The sequence below is a fragment of the Acomys minous genome (genome assembly GCF_964271855.1).
Source record: "Acomys minous genome assembly, chromosome: 6".
NCBI lineage: Eukaryota > Metazoa > Chordata > Mammalia > Rodentia > Muridae > Acomys > Acomys minous.
This window is the reverse complement of record NC_140487.1, coordinates 53831321-53858246: the sequence shown is the minus strand read 5'-3', so window position 1 is coordinate 53858246 and position 26926 is coordinate 53831321. Positions and strand designations below refer to the sequence as shown.

Genomic DNA, 26926 nt, shown 5'->3' with positions numbered 1-26926 from the left:
CAAATGATATGTGTAACATTCTTGTGAAAAGGAAATAGAAGTAGCAGCAATTGTTATTGATCCCTCAGCACCAAGGTGGCTGCAGCCTTGCTGGTAATGGCTAGATGCCATTGACCCTGATGGGCATGTGTGGAGCCAGTGCTCAACAGAGCGCCCTTCCCAGTGCTGGATCACTGGGCCCCCATATTACAGAGGCCAGAATTCAGAGCCCTGGCTCTGCTTCCAGGTCTCAGGAGAGGGGCTTCTGCAGACTTCTCTCTGTCAGAACCTATGATTGCTCAGTATGTTGTCCCAAGAATAGCTGGGATCCAGTCCCTTTCTGTCTTTGTTCCTTCTATGTCCTCACTATTACACGTAGCGTAAACCTCACTTGAGGCATCAGTTACTTAACTCCACTTCTGTGCAGCTTCCTAACGAGGAAGTGGCTGTTCCTTCTGGTAACTGCTTTACCCTTTTTTGTTGTTGTTAACTTAGAATTTGCAGAAAACACTGAAAACTTGAAAACCAAAATGTCGGAACTAAGATTGTACTGTGACCTCCTTGTTCAGCAAGTAGATAAAACAAAAGAAGTGGCCACAGCTGGTGTTGCTGACTCTGAGGTAAAGTATTGCTGTAGTGACATTACTGACACTATACACGAAAGTAGTGTCAGACTATCCTTGGACATTATTCTCCCATCACTCTTGTCTTGGAATCGACTGTTCTTTAGAAGAAAGTGGTAGAACTCAACACTATAGAAATACATTCATTGCCCTGCTTAGAAGACACACTTTTAAACCACCCTTGAAGGAATTAAGGATTAATCCATAACATTTGAGATTTTTAACTTTAGTGCTAAGAAAAAGAAAAAAAGACCTTACTAAAGTATGATTACCCCCAGTTAGCATCACTTGTTAAGCAGATAATCTTACCTGTCTAACTGAACTGTTTCTAACTGAGATGCCATGGTGTCTGTCAGTGGTATGCTTGTTGCTCCTGGTAAGATTGACAGAACTGTATTCTGTCATAGTAAATGTGTCTGAAACAGCCCCATTGTTTCAGAGATCAGACATGGCTTCAGCAAGGATTGTGATTTTACCCTTTTTTTTTTTTTGACATAGGGTCTCACTATTTAGTCCAGATTGGTTTTGAACTCTGAGTCTTCCTAATGAAGCTTCTTGAGAGCTAGAATTATAAACATGTGCCACCGTGCCCAGTTAAGTATTGGGACCTTTAGCATTTGCTAATTAAGTTTCCATATATTCATCCTAAAACATCAGAAGAAGATCCGTTGGCTATGTGTGAAATCACTTGCGTTGACTAAGAGAGGACCTCTGCAGTGCTCTCACATCCACTGTAATCTACAGCCCAAGGAATCCAGCTCTTACACATATGAGTGTTAACTGTTTTTTTAGGTGTTAGAGCACCATGTTATTAATACTGTGTTGGAGTCTTGATAAAACTGGTTCAACTCCATGTTACCCACTTTGGCTTCTTGTCATCATTCAATAGTTGCCTGTTGTGTGGGCAACACTGTTTGTGGGGGAGGAAGGAACAGAAGAACAGAAAGCCGTTTCATTCCCATCCTTATGGGGTTTATAGTCTAGAGCAAGGACCATCAATCCACAACCTCTGTGCCCCCAGCATCTTAGGACACTTTGAATGTCAGGATTGAGGAAGTACCACTGTATAATATTTAGAAGCCAGGGATGCTGCTAAGCATCTTACATTTTCGAAAGAACTGTGCCCCGCACTTGCATGCATGCATGCAGACAGACAGACAGGCAGACAGACAGACAGACTGACTGTCTTAGTCACTATACTATTGCTGTGAAAAGACACCATGACTAGGGCAATGTTTGTAAGCTTGTAAATTAAATTAAATTTAACTGGGCTTGCTCATAGTTTCAGAGGTTTAGTCAGGCAGCAGGAAGGGAGAAACACTGGGCCTAGACTGGGCCTTTGGAACTTCAAAGCCCACCACCATGACACACTGACTACAATAAGACCACACTTCCTAATCCTTCTCAAGTAGTGCCACTTTCTGGTAACTATGGGGGCCATTCTTATGCAAACTACCCCCCCCCACACACACACACTAACCAACCCAAAGTCTCAGTGGTGCCAAGGTAGAAACAGAGAGTAGGAAAACCCTGAACACAGCAGTCTGTAGTTGAAAAGCATGCTCACAGCAAGAATCTTGGGAACTTGATAACAAATATGGATTACAACTAACAGCATCACCTGGGACCAGTATTAGCAATACATGTAATCTTCTTGACCTCTGGTCAGAAGTGTAGCTTCCGAAGTTTCATGAACTACTTCCTAATATCAGTATCCAGAAGCAAAACACCCAGGAAATTAAAGTAGCTTAAGAGACAGAGGTACCTACTACTACATGTTTAAATGAATTCTAGTTACCTTGAGCCCCCCAATCATCCACACCAAGAACAAACAACACATAGTCCCTGCATCTGTGCCCAGCACCTAGCATCCTGCTGGCTTACAGTGCAGAGCCAAAAGAGCAGTGAGCATCAGACAGGTCAGAACAGCAAGGGTGTATGTGAAAACAGATAACTTGGGCTAATTTGTTTTTGTTGTTTATCACTGGTGTGCATATTTATCAAGGAGCATGCTGGTTGTGTACGGTAGTACTGTTTTGTGAATATAAACCTCTCAGGACATAATACCATTGAGTTTTTCACTTTGTAGCAAGACAAAAGATTCTTCTTCTGGTTGTTATGTAGGAGGGAATCGATGTGGGAACTCTGCTGAAATCAACCTGCAACACTTTCCTGAAGACCTTGGAGGAATGCATGCAGATTGCAAATGCAGCCTTCACCTCTGAGCTGCTCTACCACACACCCCCAGGGTCCCCTCAGCTAGCCCTACTCAAGTCCAGCAAGGTAAAACTCCCAGCTCACCTTCTCCCCAGCAGCACTGTGGGAAAGTTTGGGTCACACCCTGCCGTGCCTAATACAGTTTTAGAGTAGTTTGCTTTATGCCCACTTTTGTGTCTGCCCTTGATCCCATATGTCTATTTGGTTATTTTTACCAGTTTGACCCCCTACAGTTCTCTATTATATAACATCTTCCTCTCTAACCACAAGGAGTCTTCCCTAGAATAGTGTTGTCCTGTCTGGTCAGCTTGACCCATTAGCCAACAGTAATGAAGTGTAAATTGGATTTTATCTAAACTTTGAGGTCATTCCCTCGTGGCCTCTACGCCAAGACCAAACTCTTCTGCCCCTCCTGTTTTAGCTGCTTCTTTCCCTGGCAGTAGTAACTTGACCATGCTGCTGCCTACGCCATTTCTCAGTGCTGAGAGCGCTGTCCCAGCTTCGGTCCCAGGTTAGCCCTGTTGTCTTCCCCTAGTCTTTTCTCAGTGCTCAGGCTGGGCTAAGAGGACCGCCTCTCCTACACTCTCTAGTTAGCCCTAACGTCTGTTGAAGTTGGCTAAAGGGCAGAAATTCCGTCCATGATGCTTACCTACTGCACCATAATTTGCTATGTGATAATGCCAAGTAAAGCTAAAAATTACAAAGAAAGCTAGGATTGGGGTATGGTAATGGAATCTTTCAAAACCCCATCTTCCTCTCCTAAGAAATTCGGGTGCACTTCAGTTGGAGGGGAATGAGGGTTCTTTCCTTGAGAAGGGCAACATATATGACATCTGTATTGAGCACTTTCTTATGTGATGATATCCTAAATAACACTGTTCCAAGCTTAACACATAAATTTTCATTTGTTGTTGTTGTTTTTTCTCTTTAAAGATGAAACATCCTGTCATACCAATTCATAATTCATTGGAAAGGTATAGTAACTTGTTTTTCTTCTTCCTAAGAGTTTGAAATCTACACATTGTGTTCCTTGATTTAAAAAAAAAAAGAAAAGCTGTGATGTAGTGATGCTGATTTGAGATGTGAGATGGTGCCAGAAGCAAACGACCTGACGTCCCTCTTGTGAGAAGCTAAACCACAAATGGCTTTGGCAGAAATGGGCAGATGTGACCATTTCCCTAGGAGCCGAGTCTCGCCATCACGTCTGTGTATCTTACCTTAGTGTGTCTACAGCTGCTGAAGGCTAGAGCTTCTCTTGTGGAAGAGCTAAATGTTGATTCTGGTGTGCTTTGCCCTGGGAGTGCTAGTGTTGTTTCTCTCTTTTAGAAGTGAGAATCTTAGTAGCTCTATGAGTCAAAGCATAACTCGTTAGCAAAATCTAAACTAGTGCCATTCCTCTAAATGATTCTTGGGTTAAAAAATATGTACACAAGCTACAAGTTTATGTAGCTCAGTGATGCAATGCTCACCTAACATGTGTGGGCCTTGAATTTGATCTGCTTGTCACCAAGAAAGGAATTTGCCACACTATTGTCAGGGTCTTTATTCATAAGAAGAATAAAGTTGTGTAGGTAATCTCACTATTTGACGTAGTACAGATTATCATTTTAAATTACTAACAGTCCCTCCCTTTATATGCTCTGTGTGTGTGTGTGTGTATGTGTGTGTGTGTGTGTGTGTGTGTTGATTTGTTATTACAAAGATTGTCCTTAATTTGGTTTTTGATACTTGAATTTTTTCTTTTTTATTATAATTTATTCAGATTACATCCTGATTATTATCCCCTCACTTGTATGTTGCTGTGTTCCCTCCCCCCTCCCTTTGGCCCTGTTCTCTCCCCTAGACCTCTTGACAGAAGCTGGAAACATTTTTGTGGATTTCTACTTCTTCTGAGACCAGCTTTATGTTTACCTTTTAGTTCTGGATGTTGCAATGTGTGTTTTCTTTTGTAGAATCTTTCTGTATTTGGACACTACGTTGTCACTGGTATAATTTGAGTAGGTATAAGATTTTGCATTCCTTTAACAGAATCAGCTGTATCTTTTAAATGTTAAACTGCTTTTTCTGCTGCCCTGTTGTGTGCTCAGCCCCTTGGAGTGTATTGTGATCCTCCTGGGTGCCTTTCTCTGAGACTCCTGCTGACAGGAGAACTCTCTGTTGGCCAGCCACTACATATCACTTCAGACAGTAGCTGCTAAGCAAATATTTTTTAAGTAGCTAGTGTGATGAAGAAATGCCTCCCAGGGAGAAGTCGAAGAAAGTCAGCTAAGTGTTAAATGTGGCACCTGGAGAAAGCCACGGATGCTGGTAGAAGACAAGATTGAGATGCCTCAGGATACAGGAAAAGCAACTAAGGCTGCTGTGTTTATTTTTTAAGGATGTCTTAATGTATAGCCCAGGTTAGCCAAGGATGCTGCCAAACCTTTTGCTTTAGCCTCTCAAGTGAGGGGCATTCAAGTGTGAGCCACCACACCCAGCTTCACTAGTTTGCTTACTGTACTTGCCTTGGTGTCTGAGAGACTGGGAGGATCTGTCTTTAACCAGGGTTTGATGATTGTGGATCCTTCTGCCCTTAGAGAAGAGGTTCTCAGTCTGTGGGTCACAACCCCCATTATTGGATCACATATCAGATATTCTAGATGTCAGATATTCGCATTACGATTCATAACAGTAGCAAAATTATAGTCATGAAGTAGCAACAACATAATTTTATTGTTGGGATCACCACAACATGAGGAATTGTACTAAAAGGTCACAGCATTAGAAAGGTTGAGAACCACTGCCTTAGAGTAATACCTGGGCAACCTGTGGCAGATCACAACATTTTCTTTTAAACAATTTGTTTTAGGCCAATAGAGTTGAACAATTGTGAAAATGGATCTCTAAATATGGAAGTAAATGGTGATGAAGAAATTCTAATGAAAACCAAGAGTTCCTTGTATTTGAAATCCACAGAGGTAGATTGCAGCATGTCCAGTGAAGAAAATACAGACGATAATGTGACAGGTAATGTCAAAAGAAAGTCTGATTCGCTGTGTTGAACAGTAGATTAAGGGTTGGCCTAACACACAAACGGAAAGGGCACATATCCAGCTCAACCTCCAAGGGAGCTTGCTGCTACAAGTCACATACCTGTGCAGCATCTGTTAACACGTCCAACACCATGTGTAAAGGCAATACCGTGTGTGGTACTGATGCTCACAGCTGCCTTTTGGTGGGTGTTAGGTGGTGTTAGGTTCACTGACTCTGAAACCTGACTGCAATGTCAGACTTGGTGTGTAACATTAGAGCAGCTAAGTTTTTCAATCTCCTGGTTTCTAGTGGGGCCTGAGGATGTCACAGTTTACCAACCACCAAACTTCTGTGTGTTAATCAAGCCAAATTTCAGGTAATACCCGTGTAGATGGGAATGCTTACCTTTCAGATTTACTAATTGCACTGGCACTAATCACAAAGTCCTGTCTTCACATCAGCCAGATTAACTATACTAGAGCTTAGAGTTGTGTTATAGCTGCTTACTAAATGAATTTAAATCTGCGTACTTAACTAAAATAAGATCCTTTCTTCTCCAGCTGTCTTAAAATGAAAGATTCTATGATTTTTCTAGCCAACTCCTTTTTTAAAAAATGTTTTAATCCTAGAACCTATTAGAAGTTGAGCTAAGAAAGGTAACACAGACCCCTTTAAAATCTGATTTCTTGAATAAGATTTCCTATTAAAAAAATTTAAAAAAAATTTGCTATAGAAACTGTGATCACAAACCAGTATGATATAGCAATAAAAACCTTTGAACAGGGTTCTTTGTGGCATGCTAGTCAGTTCCTATGTGTTGTATAAAGTCCCCCAAACACTGATCAGTAAGTAGTGGGATTGCTGTAAGGGAATAGTTGGCTTGCTACAGCCATGTGGCTTTGATCAGCCAATCAATAAATAACATTGCTTTAGTGTCCTTTTCTCTTTAAAACACCTGTGTGGTCTAGATAAACATTGAACTCAGAAGCATCACTGTAATTCCTGCCAACACACATACTCCGTCCATGAAGGGGTATCTCACACTTCTGTGTTTACGCACTCCAGACAGTGTTACTATCTGGAGCCTTCTTAACTGCAGAATTCGTGACAGAAGGCACATACATGCAAAAACCATGGTAGTAAATAAAGCCATTTCTTTGTGGTGTGAGAATTGAAGCAAGGCAAACACCTAGGCCCATGCTTGCTAGGTGACAAGTTTGTACCACCCTGCACTGCCAGGAACCACTAGAAAAATACTAAAAGTCTTGATTTAGGATTGACATGTAATTTTAGCAGGTGCACAAATCCATAACAGAATATTCTTACAACCAGGATTGAGCATTCATAGGAGAAAGGCTTTATAAGCCACTAAATACCCCTCACATTGCTATAACTGCTACCATAAGGTCCTTAAAATCATGATTCAGGGGCCAGCAACATGGCTCAGTGGGTAAGGGCACCTGCCACTAAACCTGATGGTCCAAGGTGGATCCCGAGAATTCATATGATGGAAGGAGAGAACTAGCTCCCGCAAGTTGTTCTTTGACTACACACATAAACAGACTATATAAATAAATATAAAAACAGTACATTATGGTTTTGAAGAGTACTGAATAATAGTGGAATAATTGTGATGCACTGATGAGGGAAAATGAGATACACATGTGCTCTTGAGGTGTGTGTGTGTGTGTGTGTGTGTGTGCTTTCATGGTCAACATTTCCTGTTCACTAACGATTATGTGGTTTTATACTAAATATATAAGAACTTAGTGATAGGCATCATTTACTTTTGTAGTCCAAGGTGAGATAATGAAGGACGATGGACAAGAAAACCATGACAATGATCTGGCACAGCCTGGACCAGACGCAGTTTGCTCCACAGAATCTGCCTGGGAAGACAGTGAAGAAGTGATTCCAACTTTCTTTAGTACTATGAACACCAGGTATTCTGGACCCTTTGAACTCCCAGGCAACTGGACACTAGTTTCCCTTTTTGGAAATCAGTTGTGATGCGTATTCTAAGAAATGCAGAATGTAGTGTTTGCCCTTGTGGGTGGGGAATGACAACTGCTTGGATTTTGAGGGCAGATTATCTCTGGAGAATTATGTTAATGGACTGTTTCGTAATAGAAAAATAATGTCTGGGGTTACTCGTGAAATCAGGCAAAGTGGTTTTCCCTAAAAAAGCTGTTTCTGTGACATCTCTGAACTGCAGAGTGCTGATGTGGTTTTAATCTTCCGTTCTCCATGTCACCAAATTGTTCAGCTTTAGTGATATTGAACTTGTGGAAGACAGTGGCATTCCCACGGAAGCATTCTTGGCGTCTTGTTATGCAGTGGTCCCAGTACTAGGTAAGATTGCTACAGTCGCCTTCTGTTGATTAGTTTGTAGACTTTTCCCCCATCACAGTTATTTCAGATGATAAATAATCTACATTGTGGGTAGTAAGTTGACTCTTCTTAGCTTCTGCTTGGCATCACATGCCACATAGCGAAAAATGTACTGTTTAAATGCTCTTGAATTTTCTCATTCCATTTCCAATCAGTCAAACTATTGACTTTAGAGTGGTATAATGAAAACAGGGAATTCTGCTTTCTAGAAAAATACACACAAGCAAAAGTAGAGGCAGTTCAGGACCAGGCCTTCAAACCTCGGGGAAATAGCTTACCAGTCAAAAGAATTTTTTCAAAGATAAATACATTTACATATGAATGTATATATGTATATTTGTATGTATGTATATATCTGCTTAGTACAAAGTCATTAATATATTAATGTACTGAAATTTACAGTATGACCTATTAATGCAGGTCTTTGTTTATCATGTGTTTGAGTATGTGGTGTATGTGCAGGTGTACACATTCACATGTGAGTGAGTGTACTGTGTACATATATGGATAGGCCACAGGTTGATGTCAGGTGTCTTCCTCCATCACTCCTCTTTATTTATGGGATCCTCTGTCTGTTCCTCTGGTTCCCAAATGCTGTAATGATAGGTGGTTTCCACACCTGCCCAGCTTTGACATGGGTTCTGGGGATCTGAACTCTGGTCTTCACCCTGGTGTAGCAACTCCACACACTGGCCCGTCTCCCTAGCCCTATCCATGTCTTTTTAATTGAGTTATAACTTGTATCTAGAACTAAAGTGTTAGAATTGCCAATTTTGATAATTGCACCTCACATACATTCTACACCACTATCAAAATAGGTGCCAGTTGGTTCACAATCAGTTGTGCACCCTGAGGCCGCGCCTGATTCCTATCACCATAGTTTACTTTTCCCTTGTCTGTATGAATGGAATCCTGTTGTCTACCCTTGCACCTGGCAGTTTTCACTAAGTATGTTTGGAGATTTATCCTTGTGGCATGTTCTTCTTGTTCTCTCGTGCATGTGGGGCAGAATTTCTGGTGTTCCTAAACAGCTTGACTGTGTGATAACTGCAGGAGCAGTCCCTAGCACACTTGTGTGATGGCTGTAGGAGCAGTCGCTAGCACACTTGTGTGGTGGCCTGCAGGAGTAGTCTCTGTGTCTCTAGCACACTTGTGTGATGGCCTGCAGGAGCAGTCTCTGTGTCTCTAGCACACTTGTGTGGTGGCCTGCAGGAGCAGTCTCTGTGTCTCTAGCACACTTGTGTGGTGGCCTGCAGGAACAGTCTCTGTATCTCTAACACACTTGTGTGTTGGCCTGCAGGAGCAGTCTCTGTGTCTCTAGCACACTTGTGTGGTGGCCTGCAGGAGCAGTCTCTGTGTCTCTAGCACACTTGTATGGTGGCCTGCACGAGCAGTCTCTGTGTCTCTAGCACACTTGTGTGGTGGCCTGCAGGAGCAGGCTCTGTGTCTCTAGCACACTTGTGTGATGGCCTGCAGGAGCAGTCTCTGTGTCTCTAGCACACTTGTGTGATGGCCTGCAGGAACAGTCTCTGTGTCTCTAGCACACTTGTGTGGTGGCCTGCAGGAGCAGTCTCTGTGTCTCTAGCACACTTGTGTGGTGGCCTGCATGAGCAGTCTCTGTGTCTCTTGCACACTTGTGTGGTGGCCTGCAGGAGCAGTCTCTGTGTCTCTAGCACACTTGTGTGATGGCCTGCAGGAGCAGTCTCTGTGTCTCTAGCACACTTGTGTGGTGGCCTGCAGGAGCAGTCTCTGTGTCTCTAGCACACTTGTGTGGTGGCCTGCAGGAGCAGTCTCTGTGTCTCTAGCACACTTGTGTTGTGGCCTGCAGGAACAGTCTCTGTGTCTCTAGCACACTTGTGTGGTGGCCTGCAGGAGCAGGCTCTGTGTCTCTAGCACACTTGTGTGATGGCCTGCAGGAACAGTCTCTGTGTCTCTAGCACACTTGTGTGATGGCCTGCAGGAACAGTCTCTGTTTTCTCTAGCACACTTGTGTGGTGGCCTGCAGGAGCAGTCTCTGTGTCTCTAGCACACTTGTGTGGTGGCCTGCAGGAGCAGGCTCTGTGTCTCTAGCACACTTGTGTGGTGGCCTGCACGAGCAGTCTCTGTGTTTCTAGCACACTTGTGTGGTGGCCTGCAGGAACAGTCTCTGTGTCTCTAGCACACTTGTGTGGTGGCCTGCAGGAGCAGGCTCTGTGTCTCTAGCACACTTGTGTGGTGGCCTGCAGGAGCAGTCTCTGTGTCTCTTGCACACTTGTGTGGTGGCCTGCAGGAGTAGTCTCTGTGTCTCTAGCACACTTGTGTGATGGCCTGCAGGAGCAGTCTCTGTGTCTCTAGCACACTTGTGTGTTGGCCTGCAGGAGCAGTCTCTGTGTCTCTAGCACACTTGTGTGGTGGCCTGCAGGAGCAGTCTCTGTGTCTCTAGCACACTTGTGTGATGGCCTGCAGGAGCAGTCTCTGTGTCTCTTGCACACTTGTGTGGTGGCCTGCAGGAGCAGTCTCTGTGTCTCTAGCACACTTGTGTGGTGGCCTGCAGGAGCAGTCTCTGTGTCTCTAGCACACTTGTGTGGTGGCCTACAGGAGCAGTCTCTGTGTCTCTAGCACACTTGTGTGATAGCCTGCACGAGCAGTCTCTGTGTCTCTAGCACACTTGTGTTGTGGCCTGCACGAGCAGTCTCTGTGTCTCTAGCACACTTGTATGGTGGCCTGCAGGAGCAGTCTCTGTGTCTCTAGCACACTTGTATGATGGCCTGCAGGAGCAGTCTCTGTGTCTCTAGCACACTTGTGTGGTGTCCTGCAGGAGCAGTCTCTAGCACTCGTGGGCAGTTGTACACTCAGAGCCTCTACATGCTGAGGTTTTAATTACTTCGCCTCTTCACACTTGCTGGTGTAGACACTTGGCATTTCGGCCTTCCTCGTGTACTCAGTGGCCCTTGTTGTAGCTTTCATTTGCAGCTACCATAACACTGAGCACCTTATCATACAGCTGTTGGCCCCTACAATGGTTTGTTGGGATGTGTCTCTCCAAGTCTAACCCATATTTAAGTTGACCATTCTTTTTATTACATAGGGTGCTATTACTGAGGATGTTCCTCTTACTTCATTTTGAGAATTCTTTAAATATTCTGAGTCAAATCCCGTTATAGACATGTGCAGCACAGATATTTTTCCCTCACACTCTCACTTGCCTATTTACATTTTATGATTTTTTGTCATAAATCTGTTTTTTTTTTTGGAAATTTTCACATTTTTACTTTTGTGTTAATGTGTTCAGTTGTCCTGTGGTTACTTTTAATCAAGGATCATAAAGATACTCTCACATTTTTTCTAGATTTTTAAGTTTACGGTGTGGGTGTGCACGCGCCTGCTCAGGCATGTGTGCACAGGCGCACATTCACACGGAGTCTAGAGGACAATCTTGGGTGGTCTTCCTTACGCTGCCTACATTGTTTTTGAGACAAAGCTTCTTACTAGTCTGTAGCTAAGCCATCTTCCTGTGTCCCCCTCCCCAGTGTCGGCATGGACCACCATTCCTGGTGCCCCTCCCCCATGCGTGGGCGCTGGGGACTGAATTCAGGTGCTCACACTTGCAAGGCAGAGACTTCACAGACTACACGGTCTCCTCGGCACATGATGCGGGCCGTGATGTGTGCCATGATGCTGGAACTGAGGAACATTTGTCTGAATCAAAATTAAGTTATTTAAGGACCAGTTATCAAACAAACAACCACCATGTGTTCTACAACCTGTAGGCCTATAAAATGGGTCTCTTTTCTGTTTTGTTTGTATTTCCTTAGTGTCTTCATTATGTAAAGCTTGACATTAGCGAATATAAGTCTTCCACTTTTGCTCCTTTTCATGATTGTTTTAGCAGTTCTAGGTCCTTTACATGTCTGTATAATTTCAGTTTTAAAGTTCCTACTATAAGGCCTTTGGTGTTTGATTAAAGCTGCATTTATTAAACTTGTAAGCCAATCTGGAGGAAATTAATGTTTTACATAACATTACATCTTCTAGTCCATGAACATGATATGTGTGTGTGTTATATATTTAATGCTTGTAGTTTTGTTTTTTGTTTTGTTTTGTTCTAGTTTTTGAGACAGAGTTCCTCTGTGTAGCCCTGTCTATCCTAGACTCACTTTGTAGACCAGGCTGAAACAGAGAAACCCTGTCTTGAAAACAAAACAAACAACAACAAAAAGAAAGAAAGAAAGAAAGAAAGAAAGGAAAAGAAAATGATTTAGAATTCAGAGTAACATTAGAAAAAAGATCTTCTAAATGTATTATTACTATAAAAATATTTTATATTATATATTAAATATATTATATGTTAATAGATTAATATGTATTTTTCTAATATAATCTATTATATATGTTTCCTACATTAAAAATCCTTTTTCAAAAATATTTTTTATCCTTTCTTTCAGACAAACTTGGCCCTACAGTGTTTGCTCCTGTTAAGATGGATCTTGTTGGAAATATTAAGGTGAATAGACTCTCTTGTCTCTATAGAAACTTACCTATAAAGGAGTGGATTTTACTCCTTTTGTGTTTGACAAGGATAAATTAAAAGTGGAAAAATCATTCACACTGTGAGCTTTCGGTAGAGGAATGACTGATAAGCGGTGGATGGCAGCCGTTGGTAGGCTGGCCTCTGGATCAGCAGAGAGTCATGTCAACAATGATTGTGTACATTGTGGGGTAAAATAATATCAAGAAACATTTTCCAAAATTATGGTGGCTGACAATAGCTATCTTTCGTCTGGGAGAACTTCCTGATGCATCTGTAGGGCCACCAACTACAGGAAAGCTGAGCCTCTTTCCCAGAAAAGAGAGAGTTGTTTTTCACTATTTATAGATGAAATCTCTTTTTAAGCCAGGCGTGGTGGCACACACATATCCCCAGCCCTTCGGAGGCAGGAGGATCTGTGAGGGTTCAAGGCCAGCCTAGTCTATAGATTGAGTTCCAGGACAACAGAGTCCCTGCCTCTAAAATAAAACACAGTACCCATCACTAGGTGTGATGCGTGGTGGAAGTTCTGTGCACCTCTCTTGGTGTGTTTGGAGAGATGGAGAGGTCCATGGAGTCTCACTCATGCAAGCGACTTCAGTTCAATGCTCAGGATGAAAAGTAGCTTTTAATCAGAAAAGAGTTTCTGACATAGCCATAGGTACCTCAAGAACAGTGCTTAAAGCTCAGGACTCATTGAGTTATTTAAAGCCTCATAGAATTTTAAAAATATATTACATTATCCTAATAACAAAGAAGATAATGAAGTCTGGTTTGGGTTTCTTAGAAGTCTTTTTTGTTTGTTTGTTGTTTTTTGAGACAGGGTTTCTCTTGTATTCCTGGCAGTCCTGGACTTGCTTTGTAGACCAGGCTGGCCTTGAACTCACAGAGATCCACTTGTCTCTGCCTCCCGAATGCTGGAATTAAAGGCTTGCGCCACCATGTCCGGCCCTCTTAGAAGTTCTCTAGCTTACAGATGTGAATACTTTCCTGGCGGTGCTGGTGGTGTTACAATCTTCAGATGAAGCAGTTGTCCTGTTCTGTTTTGTTTTTCCAGAAGGTAAATCAGAAGTACATAACCAACAAGGAAGAGTTTACTACCCTCCAGAAGATAGTGCTGCATGAGGTGGAGGCGGATGTAGCTCAGGTTAGGAACTCAGCGACTGAAGCCCTCTTGTGGCTGAAAAGGTGAGCCGGTCAGGTGGTGCACACATGCTCACGTTTAGCGCAGTTGAAATGGTCCCAGCTCACGGTTACCCTTGGAAGAAGGATCTAACCAAAGATGTAATCTTTCCTAAAAATCTGGTGACTAGAACATCAGCTTGATAGTGATAAACCTTATTAATACTGGCATTACTGTAGTATGTCAGACTGGAGAGCCTGTGTGTTTCTCTTTATGTGAGTAGCTTTCTGCTTTCAGTGGCAGAGCCTGGGAAAACACTGAACTCAGAACGAGAATTTCTAGAATTTTCATTTTCTAATGAATTCTAAATGATGCTAAAGCCACCAGTCATAGTAACGTAATTTGAAAACACTGCATCAGGGATGTCAAAGAGGGTGAGGGGAGTGTCCAGAGCTTTCTAACAGGAGCTACAAAGAAGCTATTCAGAAAGGACCTCTGTCTGTCCTACCTGCTCCCTGCCTTGCTGGAATGAAAGGTGGCATTTGTCATCTGAACTATGAAAGTAATATTTCTTCCTCTCTTTCATTTTAGAGGTCTCAAGTTTCTAAAGGGATTTTTGACAGAAGTGAAGAACGGAGAAAAGGATATCCAAACAGCACTGAGTAAGTGTGCCTCGTACTCTGAGAGATCTGCAGTCAGACGTGAGGTGCAGACCCTGGAGATGGGCTGAGCACAGGTGGACGGGTCTACTTCTTTGGGTTTGATTTTCTTTTCTTTTTAAAATTTCATTTTTATTAATTGCTTTTTATACACTTTCTTAAAAGGGATCTGTGAGGGCTGAGGATGTATGGGTCTTAGTAGTAGAGCATTTACTCTGCATGTGTGAGGCCATGGGTTCGATCCCTCGTCATAATAAGAAAGGAGGAGAGGAAGGGAACGGTACCTGTGCGGTGACAGAGGTCAGGATCAGTAGATCACCCTAATCTTCCATGAGATTAGTATCCTAAGTTATCCATAGGAATCCATATTTAAAGAGAAGCACCTTTTAGAGTACATGAAAGAAGGTGGGAAGGGGACTCCTGAGGAGGTTCTGTGGAGTGAGATAGGGCCAAGGATCACCTTCCACTCCTCCACGTGTCCATTTTGTAGTGATAGAGCTAAGATTGCGAGGGGAGATTGGCCCGTGTCTCCATCACAGTGCTGAAACTACAACATGTAGGTGCTTTGTAAATAAGTACTGGCAGGTGGGGTTATGGGTTGATGCATCTATCAAAAAAGCTAAGCCGCATAGCATCCTCACAGTGTACTGATGATAACATGGCTTAGTTCTCACTCTGGGCCTGTGGAAATCATGTTGCATGAGCTTTATTCTTTGTTTCTTTGCTGGTTTAGTTTCGTTTTTATTGAGATAGGGTCTCACAGTATATCCCAGGCTGGCCTTTAACATATAACCTCATGCCTCAGTCTCTTAGAGGCTGGAATGACAGGTATGTGCCACCATACCTGGCCTAGAGTAAGTCTTGGGGTATGGGGAGGGAGTGGAATTCATTTTATTCTAAAGCCTGGATTATTATAACATTGAGACACAGAGTTGGACACTAAGTAGCCATGCTTATAAACAAACAAACACAAAATGGATAATTCTGTTCTTTGGAAAAGGTTACAGTGTTCTCAGTGGTACTCTTTTCATTTTCCCAGGGGGCATCTTCCCTTTTGGCACAAGTTCTGAAAGACTGGCCCGTTGGAATTTTCCCAGTCTACCCTAGCTAGAAACTGCTGGTGTGCCATGTGACAGTCACACAGACACTTCTGTAGCATTTTAAAAATGGACACAACTTAACCACGTCAGTCCCATTTTACTCAATAGAAAACCAAAGTTAAAATACTTGTTTCAGACCCCACAAAGTCATCACTATCATAGACGATATTGATAACCTGTCAGAACATGAGGTTATTTCCCAAAGCAGAAATAGAAAGCTTATTTATCTCAGCTGTCAAACCAGAAATTCCTCTTTAGACCAGCTTCTTAGTGTGGAAATGTCCTCCTGAAAGGGCAACGGTACTGTAGCAAGAGCTGGAGCTGCTAATGACGCTGTGAGCCTGGCAGGCTGGCAGTGCTAATGGCATTTCTTGCTGCAGCTGGAAGAGATAGACTTAGATGCTCACAGGACACTGCCAGCAAGCAGGAGAGCTTTGACTTTAAGGTTCAGTCCTTCATTTGTTTCTCCTCTAGCTGGAACTTGTTTGTTTGTTTAGAAGCAGAGTCTTAGGTAGCTCAGGGCCTCTAATTCAATAAGCAGCTCAGTATAACCTTGGATTTAAGATTCTCCTGCCTCCGCCTCCACCTCCCAAGGGGCGGCATTGCAGGTCTGTGTCAGCACTCCTGCCTGCTTCATGAAGTGCTGGAGACCCAAAGCCAGGGCTTTACACAGGCCAGGCAAGCTCCCTGCCCACAAGCTACACTCTCTGGCTGGCCCATTCACTTGATATGCAGACAAGACTCAGAAGATGTAGACTTTGTGGAAAACGTTGAAGGGCAGATGTTGCTGTATAACGGAAATTCAAATTTTTCATCCTGACATTCAGCCTTATTTCAGAGGTCTTCTTAACATAAATGGTGTTTTTGTAATAACCCTAGTTTCCACTGCCGTTCAGTATGAGAAGATAAAGTACCCTAGCCACTGCCCCCTTCAGACATGGCGGCAAATAAACTGTGCAGACAGGTGTGATTTAATTTTTAAATTTTCACTTATTTGACCATGTCATGCTTATACATGGATTTATTTCATGTTGTTTCATACCTATAGTGTACTTTGTCATTTTCATCCCATACTTCTCTTATCCTCTTCCATTGTGCTGAGCCCCTTCTCCACAAATACTCCACATGCTTTGAATTCCATTTTGAAGTATTAAAGTCAGTGTGCAGCAGAAGGATTGTAGAAAAGCCTGTGTCAGACCCAGACTCTATGGGCTCTAGTTTGTCAGTGCATGCTAATTAGGGCTCTTAGGCACCCCAGGCAGGCTTGCTCACCCATGGCGAGTGCAGCCTTAAGAGATCATTTACATAAAGTTGTTCAGACCACAAAGGCTCCTTGATGCAGATTCCTTCTGGGACAATGGCTTTGCCTTTCTATTTAAAACTACAGCCTCGGTAAGTGCAGCTGCTGTCTTGTCTGACTTAAGGCAGACACACAGGTAAAAGAGTATATGTACATAACTATGTCTTTACTTCTAGAATTTGCTTTGAGACAAGGCATACTTTTCTTGTCATTATTTTCTTTCATAAAGAATAAATGTTTTTTTGTAAGAATTGTTGGAGGTGATACAAATGCCCCAAATTGTCATTGCTTTGTGTCCTTGGTCACAAAGAGGGTCACTCCGTCTCTGGGTCTTCCGTTTCTTCCTTTGTAAAGGGAAGAGAATTGGGCAAGGAGACCATTAAGGCTTTTCATTTAGAAATGTGGAAGGAATCTCTGGGGACTGACATACCTCAAAGAACTGGGAGAAAGGTATCATTTGCTTTATTTTTGGTGTTTTGAGACAGGGTCTCTCTGTGTAGTCCTGGCTGTCCTGGAGCTTGCTGTGTAGACCTAGCTGGCCTCGAACTCACAGAGATCCGCCTGGTTCTGCCTCCTGAGTGCTTGGATTTAGAGGTGTGTGGCACCATGTTAGGTTTGTTTATTTTAGAGTATTAAAGAATACTGTCAGGTTATACAGCATGCCTTATGATACTGAGATCCACAGTGAAGATGAACGCTTTTCATTATTTAACCTTCTCTGTGTAACCAAAGTAGACCAGGCTTGGGCTTCATTATATTTTAATATAGCTTCATATGCCACAGATTCTTGCAGCCCTAGAAGTCAGCTAAGAACTTCTGGCATTTTTTAAAATGCAATTTTAGTTAATTTGTCGATTTTGCATTTCACCAATGGTCCTGCTAAGCTTTCATCAGGACCAGCCCATAGTGTATCTTCACTCCTCCATTAGAGCTGTGGCTCCCATCTTGCAGGTGGAACACCCACCATCAAGATCAAGGTGCAGGCATGAGGAACCGCACTTCCTCTGACCAGGCCAGGTGGGAGGACACGGGGAGCATGTAGTACACATGCTCCTTGTCCTTAGGCCGCCTGCCTGTGCTTTTGGATCCACAGTAATCTTGTGTTTTCTACTTCCTGCCCTTTAGAAGGAGGGCATGAAGAAGGGTTTTCTTGTTTGAGTGGTTGGCTTGAATGGCACAGTGCCAGAACGTAAGCACTTAGGGGTTGGAAGAGCACGGAATTCAGAGCAGTTTGCCCCACCAGGAGCCGCAACAGTACCGTATGTGCTTTATATACTTTAAGGAAGGAGTTTCATCCTATTCCTTACTACCACAGTTTCAATTCAGATGAGGGTGGGCTTATTACTATACAAAAACCAACACTCTATATAGAGATGTTGTCTATTTAAAAGAATTTTCTCTGGAGTGTTGCATGTTAGTTAAGTCTACAGGTTTCTTTAGCCTAACATTAAAAAAAAAATGTTTATTTGTGTATGTGAGTTTGCTCAGGAAAACTATTGATGAAATTCAAAATCGATAAATGAATGTGCTGCAATGTTCTTTCTGTATCTTCTCCATTGGATACTGTAGAATCAGGGAGAAAAGTGTTACCATTTTCAGAGCTGCCACTGAGCCCTAGGTGATTCAGAATCCATAACTTGGTGGATTAGGATCTTTGCTGTTTGATTCAACTTGTTTTCTGTCCCAATGAACTACTTATAGCTGCGTTGCTTGGCCCAGTTCATGAGTCTTTCTCATCTGTGGCCACCACCTCTTCTTCTGTATCCCCTATCCAGCCTTCAGGATTCCCCAGAATCCTATCTGGTGCACCAAGACTGGGTTAGTCCCTTTCCTTTGGCACTATGTACACATCTCTGTTGTAGCAGTTAGTTGGAAATATCGTTTATCATATAAATAGTTATATGGTAGTGATGTGTTAAATGGCTAGTTCCTTCTGAATCTGTCAAGTTCCTGAGGGCAGAGGATTGACTGAGCTTAAATCATCTGAAGATCCACTGCTTTGCACAGTGTGTAGACTGCAATAGATCAACACTAAATTCCTGTTAAGTGAAAAGCTTTCAATGTAGATATCCAGAGAAGATTTTTATAATGGTATTCAATACTCTGCCTGGATTCAGGTCACAGGAAAGCAAGGAGATCACTACCCTCCCCCATGTGGTCCATGTGGCTCCGCAGATGGCTGTGTCTTGCACTGCCTGCCTGTACTGCACTCTCTGTGCTGTGTGAGTCAGCAGTGCTCTTTTCAAGACATCAGCAAAGCCTTGGGCACCATCTAAACTCCCCACGTGCCATCCACAGAATCAGCTAAGTTTCTGTCTTAAACTGATGACAGTGTGTCTGGCCTATTGTCTTGGCACAGTAGACAATAGTCCTGGCCTGCTTGGACTATTTTCCTAAGGGGAAAAAATAAATTTAATTTTGGGTTCTCCTTTCAACCATGTCTAAGAATTTCTCCATATTTGTATATAATTTCTGTCTCTTCTGCATGAGCTCCCACATTGATGCTGATATCCTGTTCCAAACTCTAGATAGTCAAAAAATAGCTGTTGTACTTAAAACCTGAAGTCATATATAAAGCATGTTATAACATGAATTGAAGCATTCTTTTATAAAAATAAATTTTGTACAAATTCAAATTATGCAAAAATGGAAACAATAACACTGAAAAACACTGAAGTTTTTAAGTAAAGCCTTATCCAAAAAATTAGAATAGAAGTTGGCTAAAATTACCTGATTTCAAAGATGTAAAAGGCTGTAGACCTTCTAAGCTCACAGCCACATGGCAGTGCACCACCCCATCTCTGCACTGCTTTCCCCACCCAGGAACTCCTCCTTGTAGTTCTAGTATGTCTTCTGCTGCATCTACTCCAGCCGAGCAGGATGTGCAGCCTATCACAGCATCAACCAAGCCTGCACTAAATAGTACAGTACCTGCACTAACACCGAATTAGCCTCGGAAAGTAAATAGGTTTGGAATAGAAAACTTAGATGTGCTCAGACAAAACATGAACATAAAGGTCAAACCACCCCAGTAATGCAAATAGTCCAAGAGTGCCATAAGCTCCTGGTGACGGTATGCAGACATGGACGAGACGTATAAAGGAAAGTGCGTGGAGGGCATGGCAGGCTACAAATTGTGTCATCCAAGAACACATCTATCCTGTGGGAATGATGCAAAGTCAGTTTTGAATTTCCTATATATTGTTACCCAGTAGTTCAGAAAATGTATTTCTTACATAAAATCCCTTGCTCTTGTGATTATTTAAATTAAAATTAGTATATGCCAGTTTTAAAATCTTACTTTAAGACATCTTAGGACCAAAGTAGTTGTCTTTCGCATAATATATGTGAATGACTTTATTAACAGTTCTCCACAATTACTTTATAACTGACTTCAGGCCATACTGTGCAGACATTTTGTTTGTTTGAGTTATGTTCTGTTTTTTTCATTGTTGTTTGAGGCGCAGCCTCCCTGTGCCTCCCCCCTGTTGCTTAGCCTGACCTCAAATTGACTGTCCTATTTCAGCCTACTGAGTGGCTGGAGCTATGTGTGTGCAGCACAGGGCTTCTCCACAACATTTTTAAAGGCTTCAGGCTTCTTTGCTGCCTATCCAGGGTTTTATGTATATTAAGACAACTGTTTGTTATCTCAGGAGCGAACTTAGAAATTATTTTACTAAGAGGAAGACGGGTAATTAGAGAGGGTATCTAAGCCTGGCCCAGGCTTGTACCTATATTTCAAAGAACTGTGTTTTGAGTTAATTGCATAGTTCTAATTGTATTTAGTCATAATTTTCTTATCCTTTTCTCTCTCCTTACTGCTTTATATGTGAAATTTTTCCAGCTGTGATAATAAACTGAATTTCAGATACAGTGACCCCCAAATAGGTGAAAATTCTTGTTTTTCTTGAAGGAAAAGAAGGCATTAGTAAGCATACGTTAAACAGTGCATTGTACAAGTCACACCAGCATCTTACCGTTCACAAAATCTCTTTCTTTTCAAGATAACGCATATGGCAAAACATTACGGCAACACCATGGCTGGGTAGTTCGAGGGGTTTTTGCGGTAAGTTATTCCTGTCCCCTAAAGTTTGCATGATCATCAAGGTGTTTACATTAGTGGTTCTCAACCTGTGGGTCAAGATCCCTGGGAGGGGGCGGGTGTGGAACAAGCTTTCACAGGGGCTGCATATCAGATATCCTGCGTATGAGATGTTTACATTGTGATTCATAACAGTAGCAAAATTACAGTTATGAAGTAGCCACAAGAATAATCTTATGTTTGGGGTCACCATAAAATGAGGAACTATATTAAACAATTGCAGTATCACAAAGGTTGAGAACTGCTAGTTCACACAGTATTTCTCCAGCTCATTTATGTTTATAGGCCTTTGGAATGTCAGCAATAGAAACTATCTGCCCACAAAGAATGGCAGAGACTTAGGAATGAGAGTGTTTCAGTGACGCTGGAGTTGTGTCTTCAGAGACTTGCCAAGAGAGCTGGGTAGGCTGTGATCTCAGATACCACCAAGGAGACAACGCCCAGGGATGCGGTCCAGAAGCAGCTCCCTCTGCTGCCCCTCAGTCAGTCCTGTTGAGTCTCAGCTCTTAGTTCAGGCTTTTTGTCTTTTTGTTTAGTTTGTTTTGTTTTTAGTTGAAATTTATCTTCAGATATTAAGTGTGTAAGTATGTGATACCAGGCAGGACTAGTAATCTCTTCTTAAACAGTTGTTATAACAATGAAGACATTAGACATTTGTATGCATGTATTCACTTGATACCTGCCATTTCTTCCTGGGACTTTGCTTTCTCTTCCTATCTTTTAAGGATATCTTTTTATTAAATCTTTTATTATTTGTCTATTTTATATTTTTCTATAAATATATACTTTTATTTATACATGTTTATATTTACGTACCCACATGTTTATAGTATTATGTAATTAATTATCATGTAAATTCATATTTTTTACATTTAGCTTACAGTGTAATTCTATGGTCTTTGTCCATACTTGATAGATTCTGTGCTAACTTTTGTTGTTGTTTGTGGTGCCGAGGATCAAAGCCCTCAGCCTCATGTGCTAGACAAGCAGTGTTGCCCCAGCAGCTGTTATGACCATTTTAATATCATGAAAGTCAGAGAAAAAATACTATTTTTAGTGGCTTCATAATATGACCCATAGTTTGCCCAATCCTCTGGGAGAAATGCAAGTTGCCCATGAATTTGTTCTTAGTAGTGGCCCAGCATCTGTTTTCATGCATTCCTTTACTGAAAGTCTTTTTTAAAAATATTTACTTATTTATTATTATGTATACAATGTTCTGTCTGCATGTACACCTGCAAGCCAGAAGAGGGCATCAGATCACATTTTAGATGGTTGTGAGCCGCCATGTGCTTACTGGGAATTGAACTCTGGACCTTTAGGAAGAGCAGACAGGGCTTTTACCCACTGAGCCATCTCTCCAGCCCCTTTACTGAAATTCTTATTTCCCTAAAATAGATTGCTGAAAGAATTGCCTATCAAATACCAAGCATTGTGTCTACAGCTTACAGTCTGGAGTATTTATCATGCACTAGACATTGTTTTTTGTTTGTTTGTTTTGTTTTGTTTTGTTTTAGTTTTTCCGAAACAGGGTCTCTCTGTGTAGTCCTGGCTGACCTGGACTCACTTTGTAGACCAGGCTGGCCTCGAACTCACAGCAATCCGCGCCTGCCTCTGCCTCCCAAGTGCTGGGATTAAAGGCATGTGCCACCACTGCCCAGACATTGTTTTAAGTGTTTGAGAAACATGGAGTTATTACTCTCCTAACACTGAGATTATTCTCATCTTTCCTGTTACAGAGAGAGACCTGAGACACAGTTCACACACATCAACATATGCAGTTGTAAATGGCCTTTGAATCAGTGTTTCATGTTAATGGTATTTGAGAAATAGAGAATTTCAAGCATCTTTGCCACAGCTTTATCTATAGATGAGTCAAGTATGTGGCTTTCTGGCCTGGCAGCCTCACAGTCATCCCCAAGTCACCCGTACTTTGGAAGGCTTATCACATTTTCGAGTATACCAGCTAGCCGATCTCAGAGAAAACATCTTCCCATCCCTGGAGCTTGGTTTATTTGCCAGCCAAGTAGTAACTGTTTATTCTCAAACACATCAAGTCTAAATCAGTGCCAGCCATGGTTCTGCCACCAGCTTGTTGATACCCAGCTGTCACTTGACCTTCCTGGTTTTCTTGACAGCCAGATTTGAGAGCTGAGCTTAGCATTGGCAGTGCCTCTTGTTCCTAGAGTGCTGTTCTGGCTGGGTAAAGTACTTTGCTTAAATTCTTCAAATGACTATGTTAAAATCCCCAGATTCAATGATACAAGCCACTCTTAACTTCACAAATGAGGAGGATAGATTCTCAAAGACTCTCAAAATATAAGGGAACAATTGTAGATCCTCTGCTATCTCAGGAGAAGCAAACAGTGTTTCTGTATTAGTTACTTGTTGCTACAATAAAGTACCTGACAAAAGCAATTTAAGGAAGGAAAAGCTTGTTTAGGCTACATCCTTGTGGCAGAGAAGTCATGACAGCAGGGCCTGGAGCACTCAGAGAGTCAGAGAGAGGTGAAGTCTGCTGTCTTTCTCCTTTAATTCAGACTGAGGCCTTCATCCATGGAACAGTGCTGCTCATGTTGAGCGTGCATCTCTCACCCAACCTTGAACATTACTCAGAGATGTGCCCACAAGATTGTCCCTTAGTTTCTGTCAGGTGAACAGTATTGCCACTGTAAGTCTACCCTTTTCACCATAGGCTCGCAGCCATCGCATCATGCAGAATGCACTCAGTTCAACTGTAGAAGTCCTCATTTTGTTGACTTTAACAATTCAAAAACTGTTGAAAAGTGTAAGTTCAGAATCTCTTCTGAGACTCAGGAAATCTCTTTAACTTTGAGCCTCTTTAAATAAAAAAATCAAGTTACATACTGTCAACATAAACTTTGTGTAGGGCACAAAGTAAACATTCCAATTACAGAAGAGAGGAGTCAGGGCATAACAAGGAAATATCAGACCTAAGAAAGACCAACCTCCATCAGGGAAAACACCAAATTCTGCAGTTCCATGTGGAGTATCTGGCATTCACAATGGAGTCACTGAACTCTAAATGCCTGGGCCACCCTGCTCCTGCAGCTCTGTTGCCTCAAGCACGTGGAGCTTCTTTCTTGAGCTACCTTGACTCCATGTCTTCTGCTTTCCTCAGATCTGTCTAATGGCCTGACATCTCTAATACCCAGTTCTCCATTGCAAGTTGGGCTTCACATGTGCAGCTTTATGCAGCAGTCTCTCAGGCTTTCCTTGCAAGAACTTCAGTCGTGCCTTATATAGCTTGGCTCAGAGGCCATCTGGAATCTCAGTCAAGCCTTCGTGACTCCCTCGCTCTTGCATCTGTCATGGTTGTAAAGCCAGTAACACATGGACAGTGTTTCCAAGTTGTTCTGTCAGCAGCATGGGGCTCTGTGTGCCCTCCTGGCTGACCCTGGAGAAACACTTCCCAAGGTGGTAGTTGTTTGCCAGGGAACCTCTTTGCTGCTAGTCTCAATTCAGGATCCCCTTTTAAGTGAATTTGTGTTTATACAATATGGAGCTTTTGTTGGGTATGATTTTTCTCTCAGGGCATTTTTCCTGTTGTCTCAGATTTCTTTTTAATGGTGTTAATCTTTGTAAAATTCTAGCTGCTTTCTCAGTACTAGCCTGATCTACAACTTCGAATTTCTTCTCCATGACAAATAGCACATTTCTGCTCCCTTCAGTTTTCTGACTGTAGAACTGAATCAGAGCAGGCCATGGCCTGGATGCTGTCCTATCGGAGAATGCTTCTGGCAGTGAATTAGCCTATTGCCTTTGAGTTCAGCCTCACTCAGAGTCTTAGCACAGGCAGAATGTAGCCAAATGATTTATCAGAATATAATGTGAGTGGCCTCTAGTCCAGTTCCCAGTAGAGCTCTTGGTTCCCTCTGAACCTGCATTACCTGGACCTCCACTGGCCACATTTCTGTTGGCATTCTACTCTTCCGAGCACCCACTAGGACAATTCAGTAAGCTCTGCTTACAGCATCCTAAGGCTTTTCTAGTCTGAAGCAAACTCTTCTGCAGACCAATTCCAAAGATCCAAGAAACAGGAGGTCAGCTTCATCAAGTAACAACCCCACTCCCGATCAGTTTTCCATATTTATTACTATTATCCTTGCTGTGATAAAATATCCAACAAAAGAAATGTAAGAAATAGGGTGTAGAGCCAGGCACGGTGGCGCATACCTTTAATCCTAGCACTCAGGAAGACAGAGGCAGGCATATCTCTGTGAGTTCAAGACCAGCCTAGTCTACAAAGCTAGTCCAGGACTGCCAAGGCTACACAGAGAAACCCTATCTTGGAAAACGGAAGGAAGGGAGGGAGGGAGGGAGGGAGGGAGGGAAAATCAAGGGTTTTACTTTGTCTTAAGTTTTGAGGGTACAGTCCATCATAACGGCTAGAGCTTGAGACAGCTGGTCACATTGCACCCAGTCAGGAAATAAGAGAAATGATGCCACTAATTGACTTTCTCACTTCTTTTTAACCAACCTAGGACTCCAGCTCTTTGAGTGATGCCACTACCATGTCTAGTAGAACTTTCTACTCTAGTAACCCAATCTAGATACTCTCACAGACATGCCAAGAAGTTTGTCTCCTATGTCTGTGTGCTGTCGGGTGATCGTTATTACAAGTTCACTTCCTTGTTAGAAAATATACAAGAGGTTATAGAAAATATTGCCCATGTTGAGAAATAATAGAATATATGAAGACAAATGAAATGTACATGCAAGGGAGATACAAATAGAGGTGCCCTGGAAGGCTAGACAGACACATGCTAACAGACAGATGTGCATACTGGTTGGTTGTAAGGATTCAAGGAGAAATAGTCCTGAACTTTTCTCTAATGTCTTATTTTTTAATAGTCCCTGACTTGGTAGCATTGTTCATCATTAAATTGGCCCAAGTAGACCCTGCTTTTTTGATCTTGAAGTTATTTGATTTGGTGCATAGAACATAATTTTAGGCAATCCATGAATTAGAAAAGTGTTCATATTTGTTTGCCCTTGCTTTCTCTCTCTCTCTCTCTCTCTCTCTCTCTCTCTCTCTCTCTCTCTCTCTGTGTGTGTGTGTGTGTAAGAGTAATTGTGTACAACACAGTTGTATTGAAGATCCTCACAGGTAACTCTTTTGCAGTTAGCACTGAGGGCAGCACCATCCTATGAAGATTTTGTGGCTGCACTAACCATAAAAGAAGGCGATCACCAGAAAGAAGCTTTCAGTACTGGGATGCAGAGAGACCTCAGCCTTTACCTCCCTGCTATGGAGAAGCAGCTGGCCATACTGGACACTTTATATGAAATCCACGGGCTGGAGTCTGACGAGGTGGTGTGACAGTTACAGGGCAGCACCTCCTCACTTCAGGGAATAAAGCTTGATAAAGTGTTGTGTTGCCCTAGTTAATTTCCAGCAACAGCTTTGGTACTCCGCAACTCCTTTCCTTGGGGAGATGGACATGAGTGAAGCAAAACCTAGTGCTTTTATATAGAGTTGTTTTAATGCATATGTGTTTCGTGTGTTTAAAAATCAAGGTGCTAAATATTTCAACAAGCCTACTGGAAACCAAATCATAGCTACCACAGACTTGAATGGTAAATAGTAAGAACAAAATTGACAAATGAATTTGTTGGGATCCATTTTGTAATGTTATGTTTCAGTTACTAGTTTTAACGTGCCACCCAAACCTAAGCAGTGTGCAGGACTATAATACAAAGCCAGTATTTAAATAGCTTAGAGGTTGACTGAGCATCAGAGGGGGTGTAAGCCCCTTTTGTTGAAGGACTTGCTGTGTAAGAATGTGTTAGTCCTGGACTTTCTTGAGTGGCTCTGCTAATGAAAAAGGCTGTGTAGTGAAGACATGTGGGCAGTTGTGGGAAAACATTGACAAGGACTGCCTTGCCTGT

The 26926-nt window shown here is 42.3% G+C and overlaps 1 protein-coding gene across 1 annotated transcript in view; it reads left to right on the top strand.

Annotated features, from left to right (window-relative positions):
- Positions 1–26405, top strand: part of PLEKHA8 (pleckstrin homology domain containing A8) — a 50308-nt gene extending 23903 nt beyond the window's left edge. The window contains exons 4-14 of the mRNA XM_084787797.1: positions 475–599; positions 2727–2885; positions 3753–3793; positions 5668–5825; positions 7627–7774; positions 8098–8183; positions 12647–12705; positions 13787–13917; positions 14444–14514; positions 20916–20977; positions 26160–26405. Of these exons, the coding sequence (XP_084643923.1) occupies positions 475–599; positions 2727–2885; positions 3753–3793; positions 5668–5825; positions 7627–7774; positions 8098–8183; positions 12647–12705; positions 13787–13917; positions 14444–14514; positions 20916–20977; positions 26160–26357 (1238 nt within the window). The 3' untranslated portion in view covers positions 26358–26405. The remainder of the gene's footprint in view (positions 1–474; positions 600–2726; positions 2886–3752; positions 3794–5667; positions 5826–7626; positions 7775–8097; positions 8184–12646; positions 12706–13786; positions 13918–14443; positions 14515–20915; positions 20978–26159) is intronic.
- Positions 26406–26926: the final 521 nt, after the last annotated feature.